This window comes from Pteronotus mesoamericanus, unplaced genomic scaffold, assembly GCF_021234165.1.
Source record: "Pteronotus mesoamericanus isolate MK-2021 breed Mesoamerican mustached bat unplaced genomic scaffold, CSHL_Meso_final contig_90, whole genome shotgun sequence".
In the NCBI taxonomy this organism is placed as follows: Eukaryota; Metazoa; Chordata; class Mammalia; order Chiroptera; family Mormoopidae; genus Pteronotus; species Pteronotus mesoamericanus.
In genome coordinates, this window is record NW_026555277.1 from 32,968,670 (window position 1) to 32,984,345 (window position 15,676).

The 15,676-nt window shown below is 33.0% G+C and overlaps 1 protein-coding gene across 1 annotated transcript in view; it reads right to left on the bottom strand.

Moving 5' to 3' along the window:
• Window positions 1-15,676, bottom strand: part of ELP4 (elongator acetyltransferase complex subunit 4) — a 197,203-nt gene that overhangs the window by 110,814 nt on the left and 70,713 nt on the right. Inside the window, exon 8 of the mRNA XM_054585963.1 lies at window positions 79-187. Within this exon, the coding sequence (XP_054441938.1) occupies window positions 79-187 (109 nt within the window). The remainder of the gene's footprint in view (window positions 1-78; window positions 188-15,676) is intronic.

Sequence of the window (15,676 nt, forward strand, 5' to 3'; positions counted from 1 at the left end):
TAATGATTGGATCAGATGGCCCCAGGTACCCTAGAAGCAACCATGACATGCTCTGCTCAGTATAAAGGTGCTGCTTACCATGATAATCCTTATATAATGGGTTAGTTTCTCTCTCAGAACCAATAAACGACTCCAGGTGAACTACTGTATCTGACAAGTTTGTAATACGAGCAATAATTGCTTTATTCTGTAAAATAAGGAAACAAAACACTCATGTTATGTTTACAAATGTAACGTATACAGTGACATTTTGCCATTTCAATGACAAATTATAAAGGAGGCCGACTATGAACATAGCGAGAGAAATGACTTAAAAATTAAAGCTGCCACAGGCCAAAAATTGGATGAAACTATGCTCTTCATTGAAAATTGCAGCCTACATAGGTATGTTATTTTAAGTCAAAGAACTGAGAGGACATACTTTAGTTTTGGTAGAAAATGCAGATTATTTTTCTCTGTCTTGTGGGGCAAGGCTGCCATTATGCTGGTACACTATTATTTTTCAAATTAGTCATTGCCCATTGGAAAATCTGATAGACACCAGGATTCAGGAGCAGTAGACAATGCAGTAAAATGTATAAGGTAAGGTTCTACTGTCATCTGTCACCTGGAATCAGGTCCTAGCTCTGTAACAGCTGAGGTTCTCTATCATACTAGAAACAGAGAGGGGTCCAGCTAAGAGGCTGCAGCATGGCTAGCTCTGGAGTCTTCTTTCTCCTTCCAGATACAGCTATTTGGCTCTGGGATAACAATAAAGACAAAGAAAAGATGGGAGGCAACTAGCACTAGACTAGGAGCCTACCCTTTTCTTCCTAACACACCCTGATATGAACCAAATGTATTGCTAAACAATACATCTTTTAAAAAGTTACCTTTTAAGTAGCAAAACTTCTAAAATACCCAGAATTTTATGACTTTATAATTATTAAATATCTTATAGATTTTCTTGAGTTATTTTTATTTAGTGGAAATTCAGTATTCCTTTCAGTCCGAAAGGCTGACCAGTCAGAAAAATTGTTTTATAAGGTATAACATCCTGGGAAAAATTTTGCTATGAAGAGCTAGACAAGTCAAGAAAATTAATTAGTCGGATCTATGTCCCCTGTTAGAGAAAAGTCCAAATATAATCAAACCTGTTCACTTTCTGAAAAAGGATTGACTACTTAGCTTACTTGTATCCCTCTGTTTCTTAAGTCCTCCTGTGAAGATTGCATAAGAAAAAAACAATAAAAGAGGGCTGGTCACTGTTACCTGAATCAGCATGAAATACCTAACAGCCTCTGTCACTGAACATTGCGTTGAAAAAACTGGTTAGTTCACACCTAGGGCAGTATTTGAAACTCCTCTGTAAGTAGAAATGTGTATTATACATAAAATGTTTCAGTTTTTGAATTAGTGCTCTTAAAAGGAACAAGTAAAAATAATTATTCTTCATTGTCTTCAATACTTTCAATCACGTGAGCACGAAGTGTAGAAAAACAAACACAATGTGGAAATGCCTGTTTTTTACTAAGGCAATTTTTCACTCAATGGTGAGAAAATAATCCAGATTGATTCTTTACTTTCAGGTCTGTGCCACAGGGGATGGTCCTACTCCAGGAATAACAGGGGCTTCAGAGGCCATAAACACGTTCCTCTCAATATTTCTTTAGCCAAAGACCATTATATCAAAATCATCCAGGTTGGGTTTCAGCCAGTTATCCTTCACCCAAACAAAAATGTCTGCCAGACATTCCAACAGCTGGGAGACAGTTCACAATGAGTCAACTTGAAAATGATTCATTGTGCTGAGTACTGAACAATGTTGGGGTGGGGGTGGGGTGTGGCTCAATTAGTTGTGGAGGATGAGAACGAGTGGGAGATGAAGGATGACCATGTGGTTCTCCCATTAAGAAGTATATTAGATAACAACCAGCAGGCTCTTATCGTTTCATTTTTGGGATAAACTCAACTGGGAAGAGTACTCCTCTCATGGACCGTCAGATGAACAAGCACTTAAAAAGGCTACACAATATTTCTTAATCAAAAAAGGTCAGATTTCCTTTTATCTATAAATAGAAGACTTAAGTCTAATATCTGAATATCTGAATCTAAAATAATAAAAGTCCGTTTTGTTAGAACTCAAATATTTAGGATTTCATTGGTATAAAATGTAGGACTTTCTCAATTACGCAAATAATAGAAATTGTGAGGTTTAAGGATGGGATTAGTCTTCCATTCTAGTAGTAGATAAGCAAAGTCCTGTGTATTTAATGGTCAACCTGACATTTGTTTATTTCAAAGAGGGTTTCTTTCCTTAATTTAATCTTAAAATTTATTGGTAACCCATTTAACACCCAGTAATATCTATCAACATTATATGAATTTTAATAAGGTAGTTTGTGGGAGATTAAAAATTAATTTCACTTTGCAGAGGAAAACTAATGAATTCCAAATATAAAAGATGTGTATAGTCTACATTTCAAATCTCAAAACTCATACATGTATTTCATTTGTTATATTTTCAAGTTCCACAGGTTTATATCATAGTTATTAACTACAAATTCAATTCTATTTTAAAAGCTTTCAAGAAGTACTAGCACAAGAATAAACTTTTAATCATACTGTTGACAGAAAATAAATTATATTTAACAGTGACCTTACTCCCTTCTGCACAGTAGTTTTGGCAGTTTATATAATGGGCAAACTGTATTAATTGTGAAAGTTGTAAAGATATCTGAAAATTTCCATAGAATAAAAAGCACTGGAAATTATATAACATTGAAGTTTCTGACTTTATTTTAATTAAACACTCATATAATCTTCCAATGATTTGTAAAAACATAAAAGGTATTTGGGTATGTAAATATACTTAAAAAAAAAAGTTAAAATAGTGTTATAGAGTACTTCCGCACCTCCAAGAATCATAGAGTATGGTCTACTGATGTAATCCTACCTTAAAACCACTCTTGTCAAAAGGTCTTCAAATCATAACGTTAATACTAAATGGTCTTTTAGGTAAAGGTAGGTGAATTTATTTGAAAGAATCTAAAAGTAATGATTGTGAAAGTAATCCTTAAAAGTACAATAATTACAATGCACTTTAGGAGGAATGCACTATGGACTATAAATTGTCATAATATAGCCTGCAGTGGTCAGGAAGCTTTAGCATCATGATCTGAGTACAGGCGTTGATACTAGAACCTTCTACATTCTCATCCTAACATATTCCAAGTGTATTTATGTTACTAAGCCAAGACACAAAACCTCTTTGGTCTACAGTGTATGTAGTTGAGAATGGAAAAGTAAAGCTATGTTCATCAATTTGTAGGCATAAATTTGAACATAAAATTTTTTTAAATTTTGAAGTTGTTACATTACAGTTTCCAACAATGAACATTTGAATAAGGACATTCAGGATTCACCAGTGTGAGTAAATTAATGATTATACTGCATGCATAGCATAATGACATCACCCGTGTATGTACAATTATACTGCCATCCCTCCTCCTTGCCCATCTGGATGTGAAAATCTAGGATGGCTCAAAAATCCTTCTTATGCTGACAAATCTCCCTTCACTCCTGGGTGAAAGTTGTCAGCTCTGGACAGTAGCCAAGACATGACTAGGAGGGAAGCCAGAAGAGAAGAGAGCCCGTGTCCAGGAGTTTTAAGAGTTTGCTGGCAGTCTCAAGGAGCATTGTATTAACTTACATAAAAGACTCTTATAACATTCTGTTGCAGGGTAATTTCTTAATTAATTATTTAAAGTTTAATATGTTAAATGTTGTTGCAAATAAAAGGCAAATCAGATTGTCCAGTTGCTACCTTCATAGTCCAATTTCACAAAAACTTGAGATTTTTTTTTTTTTATTGTTCCTTGTTTGGTTTCACAGAATGTTTCCTGTTTGCTTTTATAGAATGGTAACCTTTTTTTTACTAGGATCCATAGAATCCATTAAATGGATTTTAAATAAAGGAAGATTAATTTAATGCTCCCTTCCAATTCAAAGCTCATAAAGCCAAAACCATGAACTGTGCTAAGAGATAAAAATTCAACTATTGCCATATAAAGCTCCCTCCATTTTTTAATATAAATAGCTCAGCTACCTATTTAGAGTAACCAAGGAATAATCAGAATACTTCAAACTTTGAATTTTCTAGACCTAATTTTCTCCACAATATAAAACATATAGTATGTATCAATACAAAATATACTTTCTAGAAAAAAATTAACGAGAGATTCAAAAATTAATTAACCAATCACTTAATTATCAAGGAACTTGAAAGGAATAAACCAACCGACTTAAAGCACTTATGCAATACCTCAAATAAGAAAGACAGTAAACACACAGTATGAAGGGTAGAGACCCTATTTGAGTGTGGCACACACACGATTTGGGACTACAGAGCACAAAAGCCTGATTAAGTTAATGTTGAAAATTTAAAGAAATATTTAAGCTGCTTAATTTTGATCCTACTACATGATGTATGTGTAGTTAAGAACTCAAATTATAATAACATTTCTGAAAAGTTATATGCATAGAAACATGATGATTCTAAAACTTATGACATCTTTGTCATGTAATCAAAAAAATAAACTTGGGTGAAAGGTATTTGTTTTTCTTAATCTAGAAAGTCTTAATTTCTAGAGATTCTTAATGAGGTATTTGTTTTTCCATAATTATTAAATTCTTTATCCTATATAAATTGAGACTATGAAATAGTAAATTATTTATACTGTTGGTAATTTTTTACAAATCTTTCCCTTTCTTCCCCAGAGTTGTCACTTACTTCTGTGGACTAGATTTTTATTTGACTTAAAAAAATTAAGCCCTGGTCAGGTAGCTCAGTTGGTTACAGCATCATCCCAATATACCAAGGTTGTGGGTTTGATCCTCTGGTCAGGGTACATACAAGAATCAACCAATGAATGCATCAATAAATGGAACAACAAACTGGTATTTCCCTCTTCCATTGTCCCCCATTTTCTCTCTCTAAAAATCAATAAATAAAAATTAAAAAAATTGATAGTGGGGCAAATAATGCTGGTCAAATATTTGGAGTTTAAGAAAACATAATTTTATCAAATAAAATTATACTAATAAATAGTCATAATAATATTAACACCTTAAGGAAGGTAGTAGATTAAATAAATCTTTCCACATTTATCACTGAACTTTATTCAACGTTACACACAGTTTGAAAATATAAAGGAACATTTGTAACTGTTATGCATGTGAGGAAATAATAAAACAAACACATTTTGCTTCCATTTTCTAATGGTTAAAACATATCTACAAAGAAACTAGGTAAATACACTTAAGCGCAAGCAAAAAAGAAATTGCTAATTTGGCAAATTTTGCTAGGGTTAAGCAATAGAGCCACATCTTTTTGTGTTTTCTATCTGATTAAATACTGAATATTGTAAATTTTGGTATTAAAATGTTGCTGCTTTAAAATTGAAGCATTGTTTTAGAGAACACTTTTGGAAATGCTATTTACATTTACACTGGCCTCAAACACTATATACTTTGCAGAACATTTACTGACGTCAGTTTTCTTTTTCAGTTTTATTCTAAAGAACATTTTTCAAAATCTTACATATTCTTAAAGTCTGGTAAAATGGAGTGAACAAAATACTGTAATGAATGGCTAAACAGAATATGGTATGCTATTAAAAAATAATTTTACGTATTTTCATAAACTATACATTATCTAGTTTCATATTATAGAAACTATTCACATGAAAATTTGTCTGTATTTTTTGCTTAAAAATGTTTTATGGGTAACTTTCTAAGTCATAAATTTGTTGCTTACTACCTTACTCTTGAAATCTTTAAAATACAACTCACAGATGCCCAGAACCTCACATACACCCTGGCCGGGAAAATAATCGCTAATGTCCAAATATCAAACAGAGCATCCAGCTGATGTTTGTGATGCAGTGGTAGGTTAAAGATACTAAAGTTTAAAATCAGCTTAGAATAATCCCATATTGAGTATAAAATTATAGCCTGTCATCAGGAGCAGGCTGACAGAGCCAGGTCCAGATGGGAAACTGGCTGGGAAAAAGCTGAGGCAGGTGGGAAAATGACAGGAACCGAACGGAAGACAGGACTGCTCCCTCTGCTGGTGAGGCTCTCACCTGCTGGACTTTCAAACCAATGACTCGCTTTTCTTTCATTATTTAAGATAGAACCAATAAATTAAGTAAGCTGCTCCTTCTTCAGTTGGTTGTTCTTTCAAACTCGTGGATTTTCAAACTCGTGGCATCCTATTTTTCACCAGATTATTTGTCAGAAATATAAAGATCCAATGTTTTCCCAGGAGGTCCAATTTTTTTAATCTTATAATTTAATTGCATTATAAAAAATAAGCAAATGTAGCAATGCCTTTATAAATTGCCTTTAAAAATTAAAAAAAGTCTTTGACTTCTATTTTTCAATATATATATATACACCTGCTTGATGTACAAAGATTCTTGGGCTAAAGACTTTACAATCTCCTTCTCAGGCTCTGCACAATTCCCCGTAATGAAATAATATAGAAATGAACCATATAAATCAACTATACAGGGAACAAGGAAACAGCATGTCACAGCAAAACAGCATAGATGTACAGCGCCAAACCTATCTGATAATCTAATGATCTGAGTTTATAGATATTATGTCCTAATATGTAAGAAATTAAGAACAGACGTTTATACAAAAATTTGTTAAATTTTACAGAAAAATTATTCAATATTTGATTTTCAATGTAAGTTAATAGCTGCAGCAAAAACATTTAGTAAAAATCTGTTCTAAGATTTTGGACTACAACCAGAAGCTCCCAGAACAGGAGGGATCAGCTTTTTCACCCACTGTTCTCATCTGAATCCTGGCTTACAAGCTATTCCAGCTCCCAGCTTTCCAGAAGGCTCCATCCCAGGAATCCCTGCCTGCCATTTGGTTTGCTGATTTTAATCTCTCAGGACTTTCTTACAGTGGCTCTACTATGCTGAACTGGCACTTGCTTCTAGAAGTGAGTTATTATTAAACCTGTAGGTCAATTGTGGCACTAACAACTCTTTGGAAGCTTTCAGCCACAGTGTACAATTTGCTAGCCTAATTAAATATTAATTCTAAGTGTTACATTTTGTGGCTAAGAGCTTTTATTTTCCATCATCAGCCTAGAAGAGAAAGAGGTTACAAGGCTAATTTAATCTCTTCCCTGTCCTCCCCAACATTTCATACATACAGTGCGAAAACATTATTAAAGAAGTAGGAACTCTTTTTATAGTAATAATAACATAATTAATAGCAAAGGGCTAAAACGTAACGTTAGAAATACAATATATGAGCTGGTACTTAAACAACTTTATTATAATTATTTACAAGCACATTTCGTCTCATCCTTTTGTGAAGACATATCTTTCTTTAAGGGAAAGTATGCATCTAAGCATATAAATAGAAATAATTCAAAACTTACATTTTCTCATAGGCATTTTTTGATAGTTTGTAAAACCAAAGATAAAAGGCTTAGTAATATTATTTGGAAAATAAATGCAAAATTAAATAAAGTTGCATTTCTTTTCCATATGAAAAGAGGATAGCCTGTAATGAAAATGTTACAGATCTCTCCCCCTTTCTTCTTCTACCATGTTCCAGTGGACTGAACACACAGGTCCCTCCCCACTTCTGCTCCCAGAACAGTTGTGCCCATGCCTGGACACTGGGCATTATAAAGACTGTGCCGTCCAGCAGCCAAAGATTCCATATGCCCAAACAGATGACTCAATCTCCATACTGTGATGAGACATTTCCATATTTCTATCATTGATACATTGAAAATTTTGGCTCTAAATAGTACTTAAACAACAGCCATCACTACAAAGATCTACAGTGTGAATTGCGATGTGAACTATAACACCAAAAAATTATTTTAGAGAAAGCAAAAGAATCACTTAAAACAAAAATTATTTTTATTTTTATGGTCTACTGAACACGTTTTGGTTAGATTAAGTATAACAAAAGGTTTCTAAATGGTTATTTTTCTTTAAAGATACACATTTATAATATTGACAATTTAAAATATCCTTTTAGTTAACATGTATATTTACACTAAGATAAAATGGTACACACACTATTACTAATGCTCTGTATGGACTGAAACTTATACATAATTTGGAGTTTATGTAAAAAGTTTCAAACATTCTTGACAAAAAAAGTAATGTGTATAAGCTAAGATTAGATTTAAAAAATTTATCAGATAGCTGCATGCATAATGTGAAAGAGAATAAAAACTGGAGTTGCAGAATTTATCGACCCTAAGCCTATAGTAGCAGAGTTCAAACAGGGTTCTATTATTTGTTATTGTAATAAATATTATATATATATATCTTTTCTATTTACCACACATCACACTCACATGAAACTATTAAATTTTCAAAAACTGGAATTTGACAAATATGGTATAAAGTTAAAATGAATTTAATATGATTCAATGCATTTTTAAAAATTGCTTCTTTTAAAATTTAAAAAATGTCTATTTCTTACAATTTATTTCAGAGTAGTTGAGAAGAGCTAGAAAAATTAAAGACAGGTTCTAGCTGAGAATATCTTTTTTAAAAAAGGAATTCACGAAAAACTGACAGCCAGAATATCTAACTTTATCCTTAAATCTGTAATTTTCATCCTTAAATATTCTCATTAATAAAGTACATTTAAAAAGACCATTTAAGTATATCAAGTTATATGACAGAAAGTGGTGTTTGCTTTCCTCTAATGACACTCATATCAACAATTAAAAAGATTTTCCAAAATTTTATAGCTATGAATTCACAAAAGTCTGTTGTTCCTTCACCATGCAATTATTCTTAGTTCTTGTTTCAAGAATAAAAGATTTCACACTGAGAGAAATTCACAAGGCTACTGGAGTCCACATTTCAAAATCCCATATTAGTGGTTAGTTCTACATTGCTTGACTTAGAGTTTAGCACTAAAATACTCAGCATGAACACAAGTTTATGGACGTGAAAGGTTTTGAATTTTTCTATGTTGAAATATATTCTATCACTCATTTCAGTGGGTTCAAAGATATAATACATTAATATTGTGGAAGATTGACTTGAAAAAACTGTATGTAAATTAAAACAACACATTAAATAAAACCTTGTTCAATTTTCAAGAGATATTATAACAAGGCCTTTTCTTTCTCTTTTCTTTAGATAAGGAATGTTCCTAGGTACAAGCCAACATGCTGGTAAGTTTTCTTCAGTGAGACAACTGGGAGAAAAAGTCCAAAGAACAAGTCATTGGAAAACATTGGTTATGTGATAAAAACTTAATAAGGCAATTAACTGATCAAGTGCCAATGATGACCAATAAAAATATATTACAGCCCAGTTTAAAAATCTAAAATCTGTTCTGAATAAAAGAAAGCTTAAATAGTTTACCAACTAACGTTCTGTAAACAAATACATTACATGCTGGTAATACTTAGACTTATTCTAGAATAAGAAAATGTTATTTCATATTTTATTATCAATAATGTCAAAGAAGGTTTCATTCCTGTATTATTAGAGTTAAGGAGAAATTAAATAGGTTATATTTAAAATTTCTTAAAAGTACAGATTATGAAAATTAGAATAGATTAGCAATAATAAAAAGTAAATATTCTTAATGAAAGGGAAACTATGAGAAAGGTACAAGAAAAATCTCCCTGTTTCAACCATAATTCTATGAGCTTCATTTTCTGACATTTGCAGGTAAAAGTGCTCTTAACTAATAAAAGACACAAATCAAGAATAACCTGTCACAGTCTGAATAAATAAAATGCATAAGCAAGGGGAAATGTACTTTCCTATTGCCTCATCAATAAAATCACAAAAAAGCATAAAACTAAGTATTTATTTCCAAAAAGAATAAATGTTATTAGTTACCATTTTTTCTTCCCCAAGCACACAGGGTCACTGTGAATTAAAAAATAAAATTAATTTGAAAGGCACAAAATGTTTCTAAAATTTGGAGGTGGATGACAAATTTCACTAACAGTAAACTAGTTCCCATTTATTTATAAGACCAAATAAACACAGTTTCATATCTTGCTAGATATGGATATCAAACAGTATCCTATTGTACCTGCTTCAAAGTTATCACTTTGCAAAAAATCTCATTAAAAACTTCCGTAGGTATTTTTGTCTTTCTCTGTTTGACTTATTTCACTTAGCATAATACCTTCTATCACTAAATTATGTAAGTGTCTAATCACTATGTTGTACACCTGAAACTAATATACTATTGTACGTCAACTGCAACTGAAAAATAAAAAAGATTTTAATAAGTTTCAAAAGGTACACAAGCATTTGTTTCTAAAAGCAAATAGGGAAAAAGCAACAGAATGAAATATCACAACTTTTAATACATAAATTTATACTTAAGTTTCAAAAAGTTGAAATAATATTCTCACACATAAGAAAATACATAGTAAGAGTTTCAAGGTAGGCTCGTGGTTATTTTTTCTAGGAGTAACCTTTCCTTTTTTCCCCTCAATCCATGACACCCTTTGCCTGACAACAGAGTTTTGAACAGTTGAGTTGTGAGAATGTGAGCAGCTGCTGTTATTATAACTAAAGGTCTGTCTACTGCTTGAGTCTGAGAGACCACATGTTCGGCTGTCCTCTCATCTTGCCATCCTCACCAATTAACTATTAACATGGAGGGCTGTACACATGCTCTTGGGGGCTCTTTAACAGGCTTCTTGGCGAGTGGAACAACTACACAGCAGGGATCTGGGAACTGAGTAATGCTGGAATATAGGGGAGCCGTCCAGAGTTCTGCTCCTTCAAATGACACTTAACTCCACAGTTCAGCATGTAACAAAGTCTGTATTTAACTTAGCCATTTCCACATACATTTTTAATACAAAGTCTTTGGGCAGATACTAATGCTATATTCTAGAAAGAGGCATTATGAATAATACTCTGGTTTTACAGGGAAAATTGTTTAGGTTTATATATATTTTTAAGACACATATGTCTGATGAATAATTTTAGGGTTTTCTTTCTTAGCAGATATTTAGAATTTATTTTTATACATTTGTTTCAACATATGCTTGCTATTTTTTTCCCTGTGCTGTTAGGAGATAATCTTTAACCCAAAGGAAATAAAAATTTTCAAGTTCAAAGTTGTGAGGCTGAATACAAAATATTTCAAATGTAAATTTAAAAATAATTTTTTTTCATTCTACTTGGGGAAGTCTTATAATAACAATAAGTTCAAGTCAGTTTTGAATCTATGTCATCATTTTCCCTATTTTAACTTTTCATCCTCTTTGCAATTTCCTTAACTATGTGTTCCTTTCTTACAATAAAATTAAACATGGGAAGCATGCCAAAAGTACAATAAAGGGTAACTAATCATTACAGTACAAGTCTGACAGAATGCTAATAACTAAAGTAAGAACAGTGATTGGCTGTTTCACCAGTCTAAGAGATACAGCTATTTTACAGAACTTTCAATCTAGTGTTACTTTATATAACATATTCAAAATAAAAGTATCACAATTCTATTATGTATAGATGTTTAACTATGTGACAAAGTTTCCAAGGATATCAAACTACGTTTCTATTTTCTGCCATAAACCACTTTACTATCAAATTCTAAGCTGGAGTGTGCAAATACCTACATAGACTAATTTTCTGCTCTATCCGTGCTATCTTTTACACTGCTGAAAAAACTCCACAAAGAGAGGCTTTTCTTGTCTTATTAACTACTATATCCCCATGGGTGCCTAGAACAAAGCCTGCAATAAATATTTGTTGAATGAATAAGCTAGGTTTTACTATTAGTCAATCACCGTTTAAACCCTGCCTCAGAGTCTGCAGGGATGGCCCTGGCTACAATGGAGAGGAAGCTGATGTATGATGTTAAAGAGATGCATGTTACAACATGGCGTGCTGTTACTAAGATGTAGACGGCCATCGGACTTCAGCCATGCCTCCTGGTCTGACTCAGACCTAAGCTGAGAAGACTCTGAGTTTGTCATAAAAAGAGTCAGAAAGCTGAACATTTCTATTTCTTTGATGGACTTGGACACTTAATTTTTTTAGCCTGAGCTCGACACAAATTCTCAGTTTTGGAGGTTTAAGTAATAACAGTGAAAATGATAACTGTTAGCATATATTGAGTGCCTACTATGTGCCAGACTGTGTCAGCACTTGTTATTGATAATCCTCTCAAATGGATATTCTTTGCCTCATTTTTACAGATGAAAAAGCTGAGGCTGAGAAAGTTAAGGCTTGATTAAGACCATATAACTAACTGGGTCTACCTGCCTCCAAAAGCCCAGGCTCTCTCTGTCCCTGAATCTGATAAATTTTACTGTGTATACTTAATTTTGACCCTGTTTTACTACTACCATTGAATAAGCAGCATAGCACAGTGGTTTAAAAGTATGGTAATTAAAGGGGTACTGTTTAGGTCTAAATCCTACCACTCAATTAAATTTTGTCTCCTATTTCCTTATCTGTAAAATGAAGATAACGATAGCATCAACCATATGGGGTTATTACGAGGGTTACATGAGCTAATATATGAAAAGATCTTAGGATTGCAACTGGCCCACAGAAATCACTATGTAAGTTTTTATTAAGTAAACTCACAGTCCCCTGGTTCCGTGTGTTCACATGTCTTTGACTAACTTTGTACAAACCCTGCTTCCAGTTCTCAGTCTCTTTCCTTAGCCCGAACATTGTGACTTTCCTTACCAGTCTTTTAGTTATTAACAGGCTTATTCCCTGTTTATATCATGCCTGGTTTATTCAAACTATTAAGGTTTATATTTTTTTCCTAAATATTTTGATATAAAAACAAATATATGGTCAGGTATCATATTCAAAGAGCAAAGAAATAATTTGTTTTTTTATAGTTCAACTGATATTAGGGTCAGAACACTACTATATTTAAGTAGGCAAAACTGTCTACAGAAGTGACAATTACCAAAGTCTGACCTAATGTTTTTTGATTTTCATTTCAAAGTAGTGTCTTTACTGGTGTTTTCAAAAGCAAAAATTTAAACTACCGTGGTACCTCTGTACCTGTCACTAATTTGTTTTGGAACTCACGACAAGTGCCAAAACTGACAAATGCCGAGCAAGCGATGAGTGATGAAGCGCTTTCTCTTGCGGGTCGGCGTCGTGGCTCACGCAAGTTCTAGCAAGTGTGACGAGTCCAGAGCAAGCGCAGTGCTGAAACATTTTCTCCCTTGTCAAAATACGACGAGAAGTCAATGAGTACTGAGGTGTGACTGTGTATCTTTCCTAGTTATAGAAGTATGTAAATATATCTACAAGGTACCAACATTTAAATATTAATATTCAGACACCAAGTCCACCTTATCATTTCAATCATTATTTAATCAGTGATAACATAGAATGACTTGAGCTCTTCTGATAGTATTATTGCTGGTCCCTTACAAAGAGGCTAGAGGAATCTCTGTCAAAAACATTCACAGTGGGTTTGGAATCTCTTCATTAAGTAGTAAAGATGATCACCACTAAAATGACTTTTGAAAAGTTTTTCTTCCCTCACTTTTTTTGCATAGGTCCGTTGGAATACATAAATGTTACATCTACAAGTGTTTTTCTTTGCTTGCAATTACAAATAATAGGCTCCCATCTTTTTTTCCTCCCTTGTCTAGAATGTAACCCTTTGCTTAATCTTACATGTACTAATTTGTCAAAGATTTTGCAACAATATTTTTCTCTTTAAAAGTACTGAATAATAGCAATGTTAGCCTACAACTTTTCTTTCTAATGGAAAGTTACTACTATCACAGGTAGTTAATAATTCAAGTCACATAAGGATGTAGTGTGACAGAGAGGAATTTAACAGATCTGACTTTGATGCTAGCTTTAAATGTGTAATAGATGTGTGACTTTAGAGAATCACTTCATTTTAATCTTCTTTGCAATTGGCATCAAACCAATCTTGCAGAGATTTTGTGATGATTAGAGAAACTATATAACCTAACAGTGAAGATAGTGGAGTCAGGAAAAGACTGAATTCGAATGTGACTGGTCCTGCCACTTACTAGCTGTGTGGCACTGTGAAAACAGAGGTAAGGGTTGTGGTGAGCATCAAAGGGCATACACTTGTATAGTGCTTGGCAGGTGCCTAATAAATGTCTATAGTAAAAGCATAGTTGCAGTAGCACCTGAGTACCAGTATTTTCATCGGTACCTGACAGGTCTGTTTCAGGATTATTCATCATCATCATCAAGGAGCTCATTAAATTTGACCAATCTATTATTAAAGCATTAACTTTATAATGACTTATCAGTAACAATTAAACAATATAAGTATGTGTACAATGTCTAAGATGATTAGAGAAAGATGATTATAAAAATCACAATATTTGTGTGATTTTAAGTTCATAATAGTAAGTTAGGTTCAAGCACAACCTGTGAAAAGCCCTTAACAGAAAACTGTTATCGTCTTATGACTATTATAAATAAATTCTACTAACCAAGGAATCAAAATTCTTTTCTTATTTATTCTGAGCTCTTCAGTAATAGGACTTGAAATATACTATATATACTGTATATAATTAATGTAAATAAATGACATTTTAATGAACTTGCCATTTGTAGACAGAGTTTGGGAATGTTAGAATTAAAATACTAAAATCACACCAATTTAAATAAAGTTTCAAGTAGTTTTAACAATCAACTATTAGAAATAATTTTCCAAGTAAGAATCAATATTCCTTTAACATTTTTTCAGTATCTAGAGAAGGCCTACTTTTGACCCAGCAATTCCACTGCAGGGATTATACCTTAAGAATCCCAAAACAACATTTCAAAAGAACATATGCATCCTAATGTTCACAGCCGTGTTCTTTACAATAGCCAAGTGCTGGAAACAGCGTAAGTGCCCATCAGTAAATGAGTGGATCAAAAGACCGTGGCATGTTTACACAATGGAATACTACACAGCAGAAAGAAAGATGGAACTCCTACCTTTCGTGACAGCATGGATGGAACTGGAGAGTATTATGCTGAGTGAAATAAGCCAGTGAAAGACAAATACCATAGGATCTTACCTGTAAGTGGAAACTAATCAACAAAACAAACAAACGAGAAAGACAGAACCAGAGACATGGAAATGAAGAACAAACTGACAGTGACCAAAAGGGAGGATAACAGGGGAAAGAAGGGGAAGGGTCAAATCAATGAGCATATATAAAGGACCCACGGACAAAGACAATGCGGGGGAGGATTGAACGTGGAAGGTCGGGGGAGGGAGGTGGGTAGGGCAGGAGAGAGTAATGGGGGGACATGGGGACAGCTGTAATTGAGCAATAATTAAAACAAACAAAGAAAGAAAAGGCCTGGGTACTGTGCTAGGACTTTTTATACTTTATTGCATTTAATAACATATTATTATCATAATCTAAAGCTGGGTAAAAAAGAATTATAAACATGTGGCCTTGCCTTTGCAGAGATTACAATATATTAGCTATATAAGATTATATGAAATCACATGTTTGAGGTAAGACTATAAGATAAGTACTTTGGTACATAGTATTGTTAATAAAAAGAGAACTAACTAGTGAATATCAAGTGAGTTAACACATAATTAGGATGTTAACTTACAAGCCAAAAGCTGTTTGAGAACACAAATGAAAGTGTAAAAACTTAAATCAGAATACATCGAT